We start from the raw sequence: 18,820 nt of genomic DNA on the forward strand, positions 1-18,820 counted from the left end.
TGATATTTTCCGGAGGGGGTAGAAATATTCATTTTCCACCCAGCTCGTATTGTGAGAGCATCAAGACACCTTTCACTGAGGTGCCCGCATATGTATTAAGTGTCCAACACTTGAATACTTACCCAGCAGCTCAGATTCCACCTTTGGTTGCCCCTCATACAACTGAGGGCCAAACCTGGGCTAGTCTCGCTGACCTGAAAACACCTCACACAGTTAGTTCAGCGAATTGTGATCTCCAGCCTACCTGGCCCATTCTAAGCTCCTTTGAAATCTCCTCACCTTGCTGCTGACACCAGTGACCTTCTTATGCCACCTATCAACTTCCCTGGCTTTAGGGTTACGGTAGTGGAGGCGCCAGTCAGCGCTTCTGTTACCAGACAGGCTCCAGTGTGCAGGGCTGGCTGGAAGCAATTCATCCTGGTCCCCAAAGGACAGTCTCAGCCCTTCATCATCTGGCCATATCCCTGGAACAGGAAAGGGTTCAGTGGATGCAGAGGTTCTTGAGGCACCTCCTGTTATTACCAGCCCCAGTAATCACAAGGCAATGACCTACCGTGTCTAACGGAGACAGTAGAGTGGGTGGAAAGGGGACCCGAAGACAAGTAGAATCTGATCTGGTGGGAAGCCTCTTGTGGACTGAATTGGGAGCTGTGTGGTGCCAAACTGGACTCTGGGCGCTAGGGAGGCGTGTGGGGCTGCAGTAGCCATGTGGAGCCAAGGCACAGGCTGGCTTTAAGCAGATCCCCTCGAGGAGCGCTGCCCAGGAGTCTCCTCTCCCCTCTCCGGCCCATGCTGACTCCCCACCCCCCAACGCTCTGTTCCAGGGAGTGCAAGAAGGGTGCAGGCCTCTGGGACGTTCTGCAGCTCAGAGATGCCTACAGTCTTGAGGATCACCTCCACCTCAGCCAGGTGAGCGGGGGCTGTTCCCCAGGGGGCACCTGTCCTCCCACTCTCGCCAGCCCTGTGGCATCCCTAAGCAAGGAGGGGAATTAAACCTCCACGTTCATACAGTCTCGCACTGTCCCCTGCCCCCAGATCTGCCCACTTAAAGGGAGATTTAGTCTTTACGTTGATTCAGCCAAGGGCTTCTCCAAGGGACCCAATCCCTGGCCTCTCTTTCCCAGTGAATCCAGTCTCTATTTTCCATCCAGTCCCGGGTTTCCTCCAACGTCCCCCTTCCAGCACAGACGTGGTGGAACCATCTGTCCTCACACAAGGGGAGACTCTTCCTTTTCCATCTTCCTCTGTTCTGGGCTTCCAGGAGAGGTTGTGGTGGGAAGGGAATTTGGCCTTGCAGCTGTGTGCATATAAAGTACCATGCCTCTCCTCACCTAGTGGGCTCATGCATGAGGTTTAGAGGGCAGGATGCAAAACGCGGGGCCTAGGAAAAATACAAATGTGTGTGTAACCCACTGAGTGTGTTATAGCTCCCTGCCTAACCCACAGAGGGTGTGAGACTATGACTAGTCCTAGTTAGGAAGCCTTAGCTCTAGAGATTCCCCGGTTCAATCCCCAGTGTATCAGCCCAGATAACAGCCATCCCTTAAACACTGCAAAATAGCACAAGGCTAATTTTTCTTGCATGCAAAATGGGCCCTATCTGCTCAGCTTCAACATTCAGAATTTCCAAAGAGTGCTGAGTAATTCATCCCCCGGGCAGTGAGCTGGCCTGAGCGGGACGAATGGGAAATCTGGGTCTGAGACGAAGTGTGCATCTAAGAGAGAGGAACCTCTCGGATGCTGGGTGAAGTATCATACAGGGGCTGTATGTCGCGCTGTCCTGCTTTTATAGCACTAGGATGGGGCACACAGATTTGCCTTTACTGGGTTGACTGGTTTGGAGGCCGTTCCATGGATCTAGCTCTACTGGGCTGACTGGTTTTGTGATGCTAGGTAGGAGCAGAGTCACCCAGCCTATAAGGAACAAGGGCCAGATCCAAATCAGGAATCAGTGGAAAGGCTCCCCTGGGCTGTGGGTCAGGGCCCTAGCCAGGACCAGCACCCGTGGGGCTGGTTGTCATGGCCCTGCCTTGCCCTCAGTACACCAGAGACTTCCAGAAGCGCCTCGACAACTTCAACCTCCACTTTGAAGAAATCCACTTCCTCGACGGGGCTGGGAGACGGGACCTGGAGACCTTCCGGCAGAGCGGGATCGACCAACTGGACTACCCCACATTCCAGGCCGAGGTGAGGGGTGCCGGAGCAAAGCTACAGCCAGTGTGGTGACATCAGGCAGGGGGTCACCCTCTCCATTTGCATCCTCCATAGCAGCCCTTCCTCCCGCCGGGTCTGAGAATTGAGACTGGCTGATCGTGCTGCTCCGGCCCGGCTCTCACCCTTGCAGATCCTGGGTCCACTCCCAACCCTCCCCTGGCCCTGACGGAGGCATCTGCCCTCTGTACAGACCCCCTGCCTGTTCCTACTGCCTTTGAGCCCATCCCACTCCTGGATAAAGCTTGTCAATATGCGCCTGCTCCCTTTGCCTGTTCTCCTGCTGGCTCCCTTTCGCCTCACGTTGGCAATCGCCCCCCGGCAGACACCCCAACCCCATCTTGTCTTCCTATCCTTCCTCACTCCCACTCTCTTGGACAGACTCTGCGCAACTTGTGTGAGCTAGAAAAATAGTCTTCTCCCCAGCTTTACCGGTGGGGAAACTGAGGCATACCGAGGTGGCGTGACTGGGTAGTGGATTAAGGCATTGGACTGGGGGCTTGGGAGACCACAGTTCAAGACCTTGGTCAACCACAGGATCCTACTGGTAAATCACATAATCTGACCCATTTGTCAGCTCCCCATCTGTAAAGTGGTAATAGTCCCGCCCTACCTTACAGGGCCCTTTGGGAGGGTAACGTCCATTAATGATTGTGATGGGGGCCGTATAAATAGCTAGACAGAGTTGCCAAGATCTTGCAGTTGCACATCTGGGAATAGAACCCAGGAGTCCTGACCCCCCCCACTCCCTGATGCTAGTCACTTGAAAACACTCCCTCTTGGTGGTTCATTGTAGGGGGAAGGGATCCCTGTGCCCTCGGCCCACGTTCTGCCCCGTGTTACCCCTGAGCATTGAAGCCCATGGGGCAGCACGGCTGTAGCTGAAATCAGAGTAATGTGAAGGCTGGAGGCTCATCGCTGGTGCTCAGGGAGCATTCGTAGCGTGCCCCGCACTTTGGGAACCTTGGCTGACATGAGGTTGTTCATGCGGCTGGCTCCTTTCTCCAGATGCAGAACCCTGTGGTGAGGACGAGCCTGGAAGATTTAGCCAGGGACCTCGAGGGCCTCCGAAAAATTCAGGTGAGTGCAGAGTCGACCTGGAGGGAAAGGAAGGGGTGATCCCCAGGGGCGGGGAGGGGAGATGCATGTGCTTTGCCTCCTGCTGCCCAGCAATGCCACCTCTCTCCCCCCTCCCAAGGGCTCCCGTGCTTCCCAGCTGACCAGGAAAGCCATCAGTGACTCTGGTCTCCTTGCTGTCTCCCACAGAACAACATCACAATAGCAGGACGGCTGGCCAATGAGTCCCAGGCCCTGTGGAAAATCCAGAACGCCACCGTGCTCACCCAGGAGGCCCTTGTGGTGAGTGTGACGGACCGAGCAGCGGTCATCTCCAGGCTGGGCCAGGGCCGGACTCCGTCCTTGGCTCAGGTGCTTTGGGGTGCAGATGTCATGGCTCAGGCCTAGCCCCATTAGCATGCCACTTGGGAAGGGCACAGGGCATCATGGGAAGCCTCCATGGGGGTGTGTCATTCATGTGGGGAGGGACTGGGGCCTGTATGACAGACCCCCAGGGGTGTGAATCCCAGACTTGCCAGCATAGGGGAAAGGTGGAGGGAAGATTCCTGGATTCCACATTGTAGATGGGGTGGGGGTGGAAGCGGTGACTGAAAAGGGGGGGGCGTGGTGTCTGCCAGCTGTGCCCAGTGGGCTGCTGGCGTTGGTCCAGTTCTTCCCAGTCAGGGGAAGCAAAACCTGCTCACACAACCGGGCAGCCACTGCTGAGAGCTCACAGAGGGAATGGCCATGAAGAGCAAACCCTCCCAGGGCAGGGCTGGGGCTGAGGCCTCTGGGTGGGAGGTGGGGAAGGAAGGCTGCTCTCCTCCCGTCCGCCCTTTGCCTTCAAAGAAGGCCATTGGGTTCCAGGCTGCAGCCCCCCAACCTTGAAGTGGAGGGGATGCATCTGAGCCTCCCTTTGCCTTGCAGGTGAAGCTGAATGAGAGCGTGCAGTTCTTATCTGCCATGGCACCCCACCTCCAGGTACGGTTGCCAGGGGAGACCGTCCATCTGATGGAATGGCCACTGGGAGAGGGAATGGGGTGGGCAGTGGTGGGCAGGTGGGTGGCCCCAGGTCCTCGGAGTTAAGGGGGTGGGTAGTGGTGGCCCCAGGTCCTGGGAGTTACAGGCACAAAACTCCCTGCCGGGCCCTGTAGTGACCATAAGGAGCAAGGCCTCGGTGCTCCATTCCCAGCGGAACCCAGGGACTTTACCGCTGCTGTAGGGAGATGGGGAGCAAGCGGTGGTTTCATGGCCAGGAGCTCCCAACCCCGTGGCGCAAAGGTAAGGCGCCTTCAGAGGGGCAACCCAACAGCCTGGGCGTGTGTGCGAAACACCCTACAGGCGCTCTCCGCTTTTCATGGACATCATCCAGGGCTCGACCCTGACCTGCAGGGACCCCCCCCTTTTCTTGGGGTGAGAGGGGAATTCAGTCCCTGTGGTTATTCATTCTAAACTGAGCTTCCTCCATTGACTCCCACCCTGGTCTGAAGGGACCCTGCTCTTGTGAGGTGACCCACTCTTGGGCAGGACACGCTCTTCCTCTTTCTGTGTCCCCTTCCTATGAGTGTGTGTGTCTCCTTGTTCTACGAATCTTCCTCAATCTGAGCCCTTGGAGAGAAGGACATTTGCCTTCTAATCTCTATGTTCACCTAAGCCGGGTTTTCCCTCTACCCTGCTCCCCGCTCCTGACTGCCAGGGACCACCCCCTTCCGGGGAGTGGAGAGAATTCAGTCCCCTTGAGTTGGGCTCCCAAGTCATTTAGGCGCTTTAGAAAACTCCATCCCTCAGGGACAAGGTGGGCGAGGTCACATCTCTTAATGGACCGACATCTGTTGGTGAGAGAGACGAACTTTTGAGCCACGCAGTCCTACCTAAAGAGGAGCTCCGTGTGGCTCGAAGGCTTGTCTCTCTCACCAACAGATGTCGGTCCAATAAAAGATATCACCTCCCCCACTTTTTCTCTCTAATATCCAGGTACCAATAAGGCTACCACTACATTTCCTCCCTCAGGGTTTATTCAGTCCTGGGCTCCACCCACACATTGTTCCCCAGCCCTGACCTATCAATCAAGGCTCAGTAATAATAATACTGCTTAGGCATATGAAGCCAGTCACACTGGATCAGACCCAAGGTCCATCCCGCCCAGACTCCCATCTCTGGCAGTGGCCAGCACCACCTGCGTCAGTAGAAGGTACAAGGAACCCAGCAGGGATGGAATAGTCTCAGGTTCTCACCCTACCGGGGTCATGGCGACGGCCGGAGAGTAAAGCGATTCTCCATCCTGATAGCCGCTCGTCCGCAGCCCCTGTCACTCGGAGGGTGGCTTGGGCCAGGTGGGCGTTTCATGGGGTTAACCCTACGGTACATGCTCAGCAGCCACACGAGGAGCCAGCTGATTTTGTCGTATAATGACAGAAGAAAGAACCTTCCACCTTCAGTCAGTTCCCCACAATGCTCACTGCCTCCCAGCCTCCACGGCAAATCCACATTGCGATGCTTCGGCTGCCAGAAAGAGACGTCTGTCAGCCCATCTCCCCAGCGGCACAGGCCGGCCAGAGCCCAGCACCTCATTGGCTTCCCCTTGGACACCAGATCAAACTCAAAGCTTTGCTCTTCCCCTTCCAAGCCAATGCTGGGACTGGCCTGAGGGACCATCTCACCCTCTCTGACCCTGACCTCCCAGACAGATCTGTTCGACCTCCAGGGTGAGACCTCATTTTGCAGGAGGAGGGAGCTTCTGAGATGGAAGTTCTGGAGGAGATCAACAACACAGACTCTCGCTAGTGCCTCCAAAGCTAGATGCAAAACCCACTTCTATGACCAGAGTGACCCCTTCCCAACCAAAGACTGGAGACAGTCCCATCCCCCGCTGCTTGCAGAAGAGATAGCTAAAGATATCTCTGTGAGCACCACCTTGAACAACACCAAAAATCAAGCCAAGGCCTGCTCCCTCCCCCCAACCCAAGCTGAAGAGTCAGGCTTTTCTGTAGCCATGAGCAATAACAGGCTCACGTTCCCCGGGGCTGACACACAACAGGGTAGGTCCACACTACCCGCCCAATTTGGCGGGTAGAGATCGATCTTCTGGGATCCATTTATCGCGTCTCATCTGGACGCGATAAATCGATCCCAGAAGTGCTCCCCTGTCGACTGCGGAACTCCTGCTCACCGAGAGGAGGAAGCGCTGTCGACGGGGGAGCTTGCCTGCGCCACGTGGACCCGCAGTAAGTAAACTTAGTTCGATCTAGGAAACATCGACTTCAGCTATGCTATTCTCGTAGCTGAAGTTGCGTTTCCTAGATCGATCCCCCGCCCCAGTGTGGAAGAGGATGTGTGTCACACCCTGCCCAGTGGATTCTGGGCACACTTTATAAACACTAGGAGGTGTTCAGATACCAGGGAGATGGGCGCCATAGAAGAACCTAGATACATTCCTAGCTGAGTATGATGTAGCAGTCTGAGCTTGGTGTCAGAAGCCAGGAATTCCTGTGTCCTAGTCCTACCTCCAACCCCCTCGGTGATCCTGGGCAAGTTCCACCCTGCCCCCCGTGTGCATCAGTTTCCCCACCTGTTACATGGGGATAGGGACATTTACCTCCTTCCCATGGCTGGTGTGAGGATCAGTGAGTTAATGCTCATGTACGCATGCTGCTGCATGATAAGCCTACAGCTCCATCCTTAATTAGAAACCCCGCTCCCAGAATTCTCCATCTCAGTGGTCAATCTCTCTCCCTTCCCATGATTCATAGCACCATTCAGCTCTCCAGTGCCCTCTAAGGTGCCTCTCTCCTCCCAACCCCGCTCTCCCACCAGCCCCTCTTGAAACGGACGATGGCCGAGATCGCCCTAGTCGAGACCATGCTCCCGGTGCAGGCACAGCGGCTCCTGAGACACGTGAGTCAGGAGGGGACCTTAGCCCCACAGGGCATTGAAGGGCAGAGCTGGGGCACAGCAATCAGTTGGAGGAAACCACAGAGATGGCTGCATAGCAGCATTGAGACCCTTGCGGGGGACGGGACTCCTGCTTGATAACCAGCTCCATGGGACCTGCCTACAAACCCAACGCTTGCTGGGGCACCTGGGACTGCAAACCCAGAGGCAGCATGACCTACACTGGGGCAGATCCTGGGTAGCTGGAGATCCAGCCAGCAAACCCAAAGCCTGTGTGAGCCTACTCTGGGCCAGACTGCGCACTGGGGCCCTGAATTCCTCGCGAGCCCTTTGGAAGCCAGTGTGTGTCCTTCAGGCTGCCTTCTGTTCCTGCAGGAGATCGGCTGCTTCACAAGGAAAGAACTGGGCTATTTCTCGCAGTACCTGAACTGGGTGAGACGCACGGTAGGTGCTAACATCAGCAGAGGAGCCCCGTCAGAGCAGAGGTTGCTGCGGTTGTGATTTATTTGTATTACTGTTGCGGGTCGGTGCCCCACTCCTGGACCAGGAGCCCATTGTGCTAGGCACTGTACAGACACAGAACAAAGAGGTGACAATCTAAGGCTGTCTTCACTTGAAACGCTGCAGCTGCACTCAGGGTAGACACTTAAAGCAGTGACGGGAGGTGTTCTCCGGAAATCCATGTCCCCGGGAGGTGGCAGCGAGGTTGGGGGAAGAATTCAGTGGAGCCCCCCGTACAACAAGAGACAGCAGATGGAGGCAGGCAGCTGGGGTCTCAGCCTAACTGGTGGCAAGTTTCTTGTAGGCATCAAGGCAAAGGAGAGGTTGAAGGAGGGCTTTGAAGGAGGCTGGTGAGTGACTTTTGTGGATGAATCCAGGGAGCGCCTGCCCAGAGTGAATAGCGAATGAGAGGTGATAGGGCAGAGATTGGTCACAAAGGGCCTGGACAATGAAGACAGTGATGTTCGGTACGATAGAGAAGGAGCCAGTAAAGAGCATTCTCCCCGAGGGCATTCTTAGTTTGAAGCTCCCACCAATGCTACAGGGCAGCATGTAACCGAGCGGGGCAGCTATGCAAGTACCCCATGGGATGGTCTTGTGGTTAAAGGGCTGGCCCGAGGTGTGGGTTCGATTCCTGACACAGCCTCCCTGTGTGACCATGAACAAACTGTTTGTTGTTGCTCTGTGCCTCGGTTTCCTCTGATTTGAAATAGAGATAACAATCCCAAGCTCTTTCCCAGTACTTTTTATCCATAGATCTCAAAGCATTTTACAAAGGACGGCCGTGTCTTTACCCCCCCATTACAGCAGGGGAAACTGAGGCACGGGGAACACAATGACTCGCCTGAGATTACCCAGCACAGTAGTGGCAGAGCTGGAAATTGCCTTCTCCATTCCTCTCTGGTGCCCTCTCCACTGCTTCCCCACAAAACACCTCCCACAGTGGGGATGGACCTCCAGGTCCTTGACAAGTGCTCAGAGATTAGGGTGATGGAGGCCAGCTGTGAACCTGAGTGAACCCCGTCAAGGTCTTGGCTCCCACTGTCACACCTCCGGCCAGCTCAGCACCTGCCACGCCCAGCTCTGCGGAGAACCCAGCCCTGAGAGTGTAGCAGAGCTGGCCAGCAAAGGCAAAGGTCAGCTGGTTGGGTATCTGAGCATAACTGGGTTTGTGACTGTGTCAGCCTCCACCCAGGTCACTGCCTGGATAACTCGCTGTCTCCTCTTTTGCTCCAGCTGACTGAGGACGTGGCTTCCTGCCAGCCCCTCGCCACGGCGCTGGATAACGGCCGGGTGATCCTGTGCGACCGCATTGCTGAGCCCTGGGTAAGGACAGCAGGACCTTCCACTCCCTGCCGCTGCCTTGGGCTTTAGCCCCCATTCCTCCCTGCCCCGGGGAATCTGTTCCCGGCCAGGGTTGAGTGGGCAGCTCTCAGGCACCATGGAGACAGCACTAGCTGGTCTGTCTCAGAGCCCTCCCATCCCCAGGCACTGAGTGATGCCCAGTCTCCACTCCCATCACCCCGGCATCGAGAGCATGGGGGAGAGCAGAGGCACTCCCAGCAGCTGCAGGCCATCTCAGTGAGCAATTTCTGTGCAAAGGGGCAGTTGTGGGGGTCTATTATTTTATAGGTATTATAGGTGTGCCATGAAATTGGGGCCTCACTGTGCGACAGGCTGCACAGATACATAGTAAGACAGTCCCTGCCCCTAGAGCTCACAGTCTAAATAGACATGGGGTGGGAGGGGAAACTGAGGCACAGACAGTGGGTTGCCAGAGGTCACTGACAGATTGAGGGAGAGCACCCGGATCTCCCGACACCTAATCCAGCGCCCGACCCACTAGGCCATGCTGTGTCCACCAAAGGGATGTGAATCAAACAGGAAATGAGATGCAGCCCGGGAGCCAGCGCGGTTCTTGCTGCGACCATCTCGGTCCTGGCATAAGCCAGATCCGCTCCTGTTGATGTCAGGAGACGCGGGCTCCACCCTGACTGACCTCTCACACCGTGTCCCCCACAGCTGTTACTAACTGGAATCAGCCCCTCCACCCCACCCTGTCTCCTGGGACCCCGTCTCCCTCTATCTCCTTGCCTGGTCATGGTGCTGCCAGAGCCAATAGATGCAGAGAGGGGATAAATGAGGCTGCCTAATCTTGTCTGAGCAGCCTAAGTTGCCCCGGGGAAGACGCAGCCTTTGCTGAGATGGGCCAGCGCCGGATGAAAGCAGCCAGCTTGGGGGCATCTATGTACCATGCAGGGTGCTCTCCTCCTCAGCAGGGCTGCCCAAAGGTTCGTTGCATGGCAGGATTTCCAAGTTCCCTGATCTGGCAGCAGGAGGGGGACCATCTACGATAAATCTCGGCACGCACTGTGTGTGCGAGCACATTCATGCCACTGCCCTCTGCTGGATGGTATCGGAGCTATTCCACTGTGTGTCATAGGCTCCCTACTACCAGCCAGAGAATCACTCTGATTAGGAGTTAGGAGCCCACGGGACAGGCCTCTTGCAGTCCCTCTATGGAGTAAGGTGACGACTGCAGGCCAGAAGCTAATAGCATCGGGGCAGTGACCAAACTCCCATTGACTTCATCACGCCCAGAAACTGGCCCCTGAGCAAAGGGTTAGAGGCTCTCTGTCCAACCAGCTTCCATCTGTATCCAGAGTAACCAAGGGGCCAGCTCCCCCACTCTCTCCCCCCATGCCCCACCCAATGGAGCTGATCAGGGTGTTTGTTGTGTCCTTCCAGAATGCCTTCTGGTTCAGCCTGGGCTGCTGCACCTTCTTCCTCATCCCCAGCATCATCTTCGCCATCAAACTTACCAAGCACTTCCGCCCCATCAGGAACCGGTTAATGTAAGTGGCAGGCTCCGCGGGTGCTGGGACCTGTGCTCCGCCCGCGTCCTCTCCATGCCATGACAGCAAGGGACCCACAGGAAAGGGGAACGCACCAAGCAGCAGCTGGCGGGTGTCGTTCCCAGCTGGAGGAGACGTACGGGCACTAGCTGGGAATCACACCTCCTGGCTGCTGTGTAGACGTACTCCTGGAGGGACCCCATTTGAGCCACCCCTGCAAATGCCCCATCAATAGGCCCAGCTGTGGCAACCCTGGGCACATGCCCACCTAGGGTCCTCTGGTGTCTCTCCATGTAGACGTTCAGCAGGAGCCCAGCAGCACCTCGATACAGAGAGGTATTTACCTATAGGTTGGATGGACTGAGGCAAAGGGCCACAATCAGGGGTCGAGGAAGCGAAGAGGGAGACGGATAAAGTTCCATTTGCTTTTGATCCAGTCCTGGATGGATCTCTGATCCCTGCAGTCCTGTGTTCAGTAAGCCCATTGGACAGATCCATCCAGTGGGCGGATCTCTTATCCCTTGGATCTTGTCCCCCTTTGTACGCTCCCTGAATCCTTGGACACAGAGTCCAAGATCTTGCGCATACTCAGAGCTTTACCTGTTTGCAGAATGCCGTGACAGCGCCTGATGCAGCCTGCAGGGGGCACTTATTTCCTGTTCTTAGGTGCAGCCACCTTTGGAATGTTGGCCCTGGAGAACAGAAAGGGTTAACTCCCTCCCAACACTCCATCCTGCTGCCCTTGAGGGCTCTCCCTCAAACATGCCTGGATCCCATAAGCCCTTGTCCCCGTACATGTAAGGTGAACCTGCGTGTGGTCTATGCCCATTGCACACAGGGATTAGTTAACTGGCACATGGCTCTGTCAGCTCTTCTGCCCAGGGCTCAGTTCCCTGAGAGGCTGGGATAGATCCAGGAATTGCAGTGCATAATTCAGAGGTAGATTAAGGACAAACTGGTAACTACCGCCCTGAACCACAGCCTGCCCCAGGCCTAGCCAAGCTCAGCTCACTGAATTCTCCCATGTGCCCCTCGTTACTGTATGTTCTTATGGCCCCTGAATTCTCTACAAAGAGAGGGTCATTTTACCCACAGAGTAATGCAGCCTCCTCTGGGGCAGAGCCTGGCAGGTGTTTAACTGGCTGCAAGGTGACAACAGAGATAATATTGGCTTCTCCCTTATGCTCTCTCCTTTTCTTCCCCACCACCTGCAGCTCTACTGCCTCAGAGGAGACCTATCCTTTCCACATCCCCCGCGTTACAGCTCTCAAGCTATAGGAAGGGATCTCCGGCATCTCCAGGTAAGGGGGAAACTAATTAATCTGGGAACTCATATCTCTGTGGTGGAGGACTCCTGAATCTGAGAGTCCTGGGGCTCCCCAGGAGTCCTGGAACTACAGACCACTGGTCCCAGGCAAGCTCTAGGTGGGCTCTGGGACCTTGATGTCACCTGGGGATGGACATTCTTGGATCTCTCTTTTGCAGGTCCTCTTCAGAGCTCCTGGACCCCTGAACCAAGGTTTCTCTTGGGGATCCTATACCTCAGTGCCATGGGACTCTTTGTGGATACCAAGCTGCCATGTTGCAAATATTTCTGAAGGTTGCCCACACCCCTGAGTCGAAGCTGCCCCCCGAGTTCTCCCATAGGTTTCCATCGCAGGTGTTCTGGGGGGGTCCAGTCTGTTCATATCTCCCCAGGTAACTGCTAATGAGTCCTTTCACTTGTAGGTCTCCTGGGGAAACTGCCTGGATCCCTCCCAGTGCCAGAACCACCCCCACCAGAGACACTTACCTTCCACTCTGCCTCACCTTCCCCATGTTGCTTCTGAGCTGCTGGAGGAGACTCCTGCAATGACCCCACTCCTCAGCTCTTTCTCCCAGCACCCCGCTCTAGTGACCCCCACTCACTGCAGCGCCAGTGGATTTGCACAGCACAGCAAGGCAGAAGGGAAAATTCCTGCCGCATAGCAGCATCCCTCCAGGGTTCGACGTCTCCAGCCATCCCAAAGGGGAGCCATTAAAACCTACCGATGCCCATGTTACCTCCCGGATTAATTCATATCTGCAGTGTCCTCCTGGCTTCAGGCTGCTTCATGGTTCCAGCAAGTTTTTCTTAGGATCTGCGAGTGAATGAGCCTGCCTGCTCGCTCATCTTCCTCCCTGGCCTTCTGCAAACACACACGCACTGGGCTGCGATGCTAAATCCACCGTGCACTGCCAGAATCCAGGGCTCTCACTCATTCAGGTTAAGAGGATGCATATACGACCTGATGACTGGTCAGGGCTCTTCCCCTTAGAGATGAGCCTGGACCAGCTCCCCAGAGCCAAACGCTCCCCAGTGCGGCCAAAACCCAGATCTGGATCTGAACCCGGCACCCTGGTCATTGGCTCGCTAATGGGCCACACACAAACCTCTACTCCAAAGATCCCAGGAGATGGGGTGAGGGGGGATGTGAAGTCCAGATCTCAGTTTTGCAGCTGGGGCTCATCTCTGCTTCCCAGGTCAGGGCTCTCGCTGGGACTCTTGCTCCTATGTCTGCTGTCCCTGCCCGGCTCTGGAGCACCAAGATCACAGAACGTCCTGTCACTGCTGCTTGGGTGAAAACCTACCTGGGTCTTTGGGGACTCCTCCAGGTGGTGCAGGACTCCTGCTGCCAGAGGAGAGGACACGGGTGTAAATTCGACCCCCAGCTGGGAGATCGCCCCTTCTGTCCCCAACTCTAGGCACCTAAAGGAAACTGGTCTGGCTCCCTCTGGGGTGAAGATGGGTCCTCATGCTTCTCTGGACTTTTCTGCCAAAGGGCAGGCTACCAAGGCCCTGTTATATTTTAACCCATCCTGGAAAGCCCCGGCATTGGGATTTAGGGTACAAAGGGGTGTCAGTGCTGGAGGATGCTGATGCCATTAAAGCACTGGCCCCTTTTTTAACCATGACTGCTTTGTGCATCCATTCTGGCGCTCTGTTCTGGAGGGGAGGGATGGGTGAGGATCGGTGGTGGGTGGGATAAATCCTCTCTGTTTTCTCGAAACAGTGCATTCCCAAGGTATCCGTCCTTGTGGATCCGTGTCAGAGGGCCAGGCTGGAGAGGAAGGCTAGCCTGGGACTGGGGAAAGCCTACAATTGTCCTGCTCTGGTCTAGGCTCTGTGTGTGACCTTGGGCAACTGACTTAACCTCTCGGATATGTCTTCACTGCACAGTTAGCCCAGGATCTGTGACATTACCCAGGGTACAATCTGGACCCCTCAGTTCTCCACCCTTTTATACTGCTTTGCTGTGAGAGTTACCACTCCTGGTCTGCCCACACACAGCCTCCAGCATGTAAGTTACTCCTAGTCATAGAGTCTGAGCAGTATGGGCAGCGACTCATGAATTACACTGCAGAGCAACACCAGCAAATTCCCAGTCCTGGACTTTCCCGCAGAAATGTGTGTCTTGTACTGCCCAGCTCCCTCCTGGACAATACAAGCTCATACAAAGTCCGTCATTTCAAATTCAAACATGTTCTGTTCTCCCAAATGGCGTTTCCCAAACACTGGTTTAGATAAAACAATAAAACAAAATTATTAACTACAAAGAGATAGAGTTTAAGTGACCGCAAGTAAGGAGGCATAAAAGTCAGAATTGGTTAAAAGAAAATAAAAATAAAATGCAACAGATGCCAACTTAATGAGCTAAGTGAATTCAAAGCAAAGTCTCTCTCCCCCCATGTTCCAATGTATTTTATTGGCTGAATTTCTTTCAGTCAGGATCTCTCCCCCAGTCCAGTGCTGCTTCCTTGTTCTTCAGATGTTGCCGATGCTATGGGTAGAGAGAAAGGGGGAGATAATTCAGGGTATCTTCTCTCCCTTCTTATAATTCTTTCTCTTCTTTGAGAATCACCTCCAGCTGAGGTTGAGGAGACAGAAAGTCTGTGTAGACGGGAACCCCAAGCTGTTTCTTTGTCAAGATGTTGCTCTTTCACCCACACCCTCTTTCCTGCCAAAGAACGGTTAACCAGGTGATGGTCCATTTGATTTCTGGCCAAGGCGTCGGCTAGCCTTTTGTCTCTGGAGAACTGGTTTGTGACATTTTGTCTTAGTAATATCACACAGTAGAGTCTTACAATTTTACATACACTTGCCACACATATTTTACCAGGACAATAATAATCAGCAAATTACGAGTTTTCAACTTCACAAGCCATACTTCGTACAAAATGTATCACAGTCTTGTAAAAGGGGTGAACATAGAGGTTCAGATGGTCACAGAATCTTATCTGGGTTTTAGCCCAATCTCCCTACTGTGCACACAGTACGTCTGACTCGGGTTTGGAGGTGCTTTAAGTCCAGGCTAGCCGATCCAGCTTTGAGTGTGGGTTAGAGTGCTGGCTGGAACCCGTAACTACTCTGCAACGAGGATGCAGGCAAAACTCTCTTGAGCGCTGCCAGGCCTCCAGCGCCCTTCCCAGAATTGTCCCCAGTGAACCGACAAATTCCCCCACAATTGACTGGGGGGAAAAATCCTAGCCTGTCTCAGCACAAAGAACCCTGGGACACGCCCCCCGCCATGTGCTGATGCAGACAGGCAGGGAGGGCTTTACAGAGGGGAAGCTCACACCCAGGCTGGGCTAACCCAGCTGCCAGTTAGCCAGTGAAGACACATCCCCACATTACAGATGGGAAGCAGTGGCATACTCTGCCTTTCGAGAGGGGGTGAGAACAAATACATTTATAAGGATACCCAACACTAGGATCCAGGTCTGCAGAGCTTTGATGAATGCTTCCACACCTCCACTCACAGCAGAGCCACCATCCATGCTCTGTAAACCCTGGGAGACTGAGTGCTGCCCATGGAAACCAGATCAGCAGCCCCCACATCCTCCCCGTGGCCTCTGATTGCGCCAAGCATGCTATTTAACCATGGAGGGTGCTCCAGGAAGCTGTCTGGGCAACCTGGCAGTACCCGGCCTGCTGCTACAACAGACCCCGCTCTCGTTCCCTGCTTCGGAGCCCGGCTCTGTTCCTTGGCTTGACTCCTGATCCCTGACTCCAGCTGTGATCTCTGACTAGACTCCCAATTCCTAACTCTGGTTCAGACCTTCGGCTTACTCACTGGCCCTGGCTCCTGTTCCAACCACCAGGCCCGGCTCCTGATCTGACCATTCAGCCCAACTCCTGGTCCTACCCGCTAGGCCAGACTGCCCATGTCCCAGTTGTGCCAACACTGATGTTTGGGAGGTGCTCGGATAGTACAGGAATAGAGGCTGTAGAGAGGACGGGGGACCAAGTCTTACCACTGACATCTTCAGGCTTTGCATCAGTGCAAAGAGCGTTGGCCCATTGGAGTTTGGCACCTACATACCTTTGAGAACCTGGGCCTTTGTCTTTGGTGATAGACACCCCCCACCCTGTCTTGTTCCTACTCTCCTAGGACAGTGATTCTCGCTAACATCCCGCGGCTCTAACCTCTGACTGCCCCTGACAGGCTGGTGCAGGGAGAAGGCAGCGCCTTGGCCCTGAGGCTTTGTGGACTCCCTGGGAGCTGTGATGCTTGAGGAAAGCCAAAGGGCCCTGGTAGCGTGGCAGGGATCTTCCTCTCCAAGAGCGTTGCTGGGACGGTTGGGGAGGGCTGGGGAGAAGCTGCTCACTTTCTGTCATCCAGCAAGTCAGCTGTGCAGGGGGAAGATAACTGGAGAGAGCAGCTGACAGCCCCAATTACCAGGGAAACCACTCTGCTAAGGAGCGCTTCCTGCCAACACTTCCCCAGCCCGTCCACCCAGCGAGGGCCCCTCCAGCCAGCTCCTCTGCCTGAGCAGAGATGCTCATCCCAGCAGTGAAAGGGGCAGCAGCCACAGTGCTCCCCATTTGTGCTTCCTCCGAGCCCTTCACGGACGGAGAAAGCTTCGGCCTTCCCATCCCCTGGGAGGGAGCTGCATTGCACATCTGGGGAAACTGAGGCAGTGAAGGTCCAGGGTCTCACAGTGATTCCTTAGGCCATGCTGCTTCAGATGTGTAGGTGCATGTCCACACTTACACAAATATGTATCGACACCCACACATACGCCAGCTGGCACACATGTGCACATGGCTGCATGCAGACGCACTTGTGAGCGCACAGACGCATGAACACGCGCGCACACTGATGCAAACCCACATGTGTAAACTGCAGGGCTGCCCAGAGGATTCAGAGGGCCTGAGATCTTCAGTGGCGGGGGGGGCCCGGACCCCATAAGAGTTTTCCGGGGCCCCTGGAGTGAGTGAAGGACCCCGCTCCAGGGGCCCCGAAAAACTCTTGTGGGGGCCCCTGAAGGGCCCGGAGCCTGGGGCAAATTGCCCCACTTGCTCCCCCATCTGGGCGGCCCTGATAAACTGACCCAGCAGTACACATGTCCTCGCTGATACACGGGTGCACACACACACACTGACACACGCCCACGTGCCCTCAGCCAGCATAAACTGGCCTAGAACCTCTGACAGAGCCCCTCGGGGATCTCTCTCTTTCACACCCTTTTCCAACACTTGCCCGGCAGGCCACGTACATTCTGATTGGATTGAACTGGATCTCAGGGTAAGCACTGCACCAGGCTGGCAGGCTGACTCAGTGCTGCTGGGCAGGAACGACGGTCCCAGGGAATCTGTATAATTCAAACCCGAGGCTCAGCTGGCATTAAGCCATTCCCTCCAGTCCGTAAATTTCCTCTGCCGCCTCTTGGTGGGTCAGGCCTTCCTTCTGGGCCCTGTGCTCTGGAATCATTCTGGTTGCTGCTGTGCTCAGAGGCAGCAGGGGCTATGAAAAGCAGAGCCGGGTGAAATTTTTCCAGCCCAAGAAGGCTCCTAACCAGCGGAGGATGGAGGGTCTGGGACAGCAGAAGATGGAGCATAAGTTTATGAACCGGACGATGACAGGGCTGCCTGAAATAGTAGGGCACTGGAGTTGATCATCCAGTCGATCCCTTCTGATCCTACATCCCATGACTTGCTTGCTCTGTGTAGCGATGAAGCCCCTCCAGTCCGGTGTCTGGATATTGCACAGTGGTTAAGAGCAAATGCATTTAAAATGGAAGAGGCAGGGGCAGGTAATGCTGGCTAGCACCAGGGGCTCTGCAGGGTTTATGTGCGCACCAGAGGGAGGCACTGTGCCGCGTGCTGCAGTACTAAGGACAGATTGGAGCTGGCTTCAGGAGGAGAAGGTGGGGAGGGGGCGGTGAGGAAGGTTCAGGCAGAGATTAAAAAGCGCGAGTTGGTTTTAATCAGTGCTGCTGAGATTAAGTTGGATTAGGGAGAGTTGGTTTGCGAGGGGCTGGGAAGCATTTCTGTCTTCCCCTCCCCTCATCCCCGACATGCAGTTCAAGGGGAAGGCAGCGGGAGGGTCCACTGCAGATACCCAGCCCAGCCGGTCAGGCAAGTGGCCAGTGAGTGTCTTGCAGTTAAGGTCAAATCAGGAGAGGTGCTGAGCATGCTGGATAAAGCTTCCCGCTGGGCAGAGGGCCAGCCTGAGGCCTAGGCTGGCCCTGTGCATGGCGGGGGTGGAATGTCACCCCAAATGATGCTGCCAGGGGCTCCGCAGAGACTTGAACCTCTGTGACGCAGGGAGTTGACTCCACTAGGAGGCATTCAGCACTGCCCACTGCTGATCCCTGGTCAGGGCCTTTTCAAACCTGCCCCTGGAGTCCCATTTAGCCAAAGGCCGGAGCTCTCTGGATACGGATGCTGGGCTCCGGCAGGCAGGGGGGTGAGATGTGGGTTCTGATCCTACCTCTGCTGTTAGCTTGCTGAGTGACCTCTGGGGGTGGGGGGAGAGAAAGAAGCCATTTGCGCTCTTGCTGTGCCTCAGTTTCGCCATGTGGAAAATGACCCTGTGCCCCATCTTTGTACAGTGCTGTGAGATCTGAATAGGGGGCAGTGTTAAGAACAGTCACTCCGGGGAGCAGAGAGCTGCTGTGTGCTTTGTACAAATGGAGAGTGTGGGCCTGAATGTGAGCTCATTGACACCAGAGGGGAAATCCAGTGAAGCCAAGAGCCTTCGCCGGTGTGACTGAGATCAGAATCGGCCCTTTCTGGCCCATTTCAGGCCTGCCGGCTTCCAGTCGCCTTCAGTGAGCTTTAACTGCCGGAGGCTTGGAAGTCTGGGCCAGTCCCTCACTTGGTGTAAATCTGCTGCCCACAGTGCCAATTTATACCTGCTAAGGATCCGCCCCCCGCCCCCGGCTTGCTAATGACATTCAGCTTCACACACAGCGTTAGCGTCGGCCACCAAGGGAAAAACATTTTTTTTTTACAGTTAAAAGGATTTTCCCATTTGATCCTGAGGCAGATCCCTTTGGCG

The 18,820-nt window shown here is 55.3% G+C and overlaps 1 protein-coding gene across 2 annotated transcripts in view; it reads left to right on the forward strand.

Annotated features, from left to right (window-relative positions):
• PROM2 (prominin 2) overlaps positions 1 to 13,440 on the forward strand; it is a 35,995-nt gene extending 22,555 nt beyond the window's left edge. Inside the window, exons 14-24 of one of the 2 annotated variants that reach the window (XM_054020134.1) lie at positions 825 to 909; positions 2,041 to 2,187; positions 3,220 to 3,291; positions 3,478 to 3,570; positions 4,195 to 4,248; positions 7,081 to 7,161; positions 7,534 to 7,602; positions 8,896 to 8,985; positions 10,408 to 10,514; positions 11,729 to 11,815; positions 12,000 to 13,440. In XM_054020134.1, the coding sequence (XP_053876109.1) occupies positions 825 to 909; positions 2,041 to 2,187; positions 3,220 to 3,291; positions 3,478 to 3,570; positions 4,195 to 4,248; positions 7,081 to 7,161; positions 7,534 to 7,602; positions 8,896 to 8,985; positions 10,408 to 10,514; positions 11,729 to 11,792 (862 nt within the window). In that variant the 3' untranslated portion in view covers positions 11,793 to 11,815; positions 12,000 to 13,440. The remainder of the gene's footprint in view (positions 1 to 824; positions 910 to 2,040; positions 2,188 to 3,219; positions 3,292 to 3,477; positions 3,571 to 4,194; positions 4,249 to 7,080; positions 7,162 to 7,533; positions 7,603 to 8,895; positions 8,986 to 10,407; positions 10,515 to 11,728; positions 11,816 to 11,999) is intronic. The other variant, XM_054020135.1, reaches the window with a different exon arrangement.
• Positions 13,441 to 18,820: the final 5,380 nt, after the last annotated feature.

This window comes from Malaclemys terrapin, chromosome 2 (assembly GCF_027887155.1).
Source record: "Malaclemys terrapin pileata isolate rMalTer1 chromosome 2, rMalTer1.hap1, whole genome shotgun sequence".
Taxonomy (NCBI): Eukaryota; Metazoa; Chordata; order Testudines; family Emydidae; genus Malaclemys; species Malaclemys terrapin.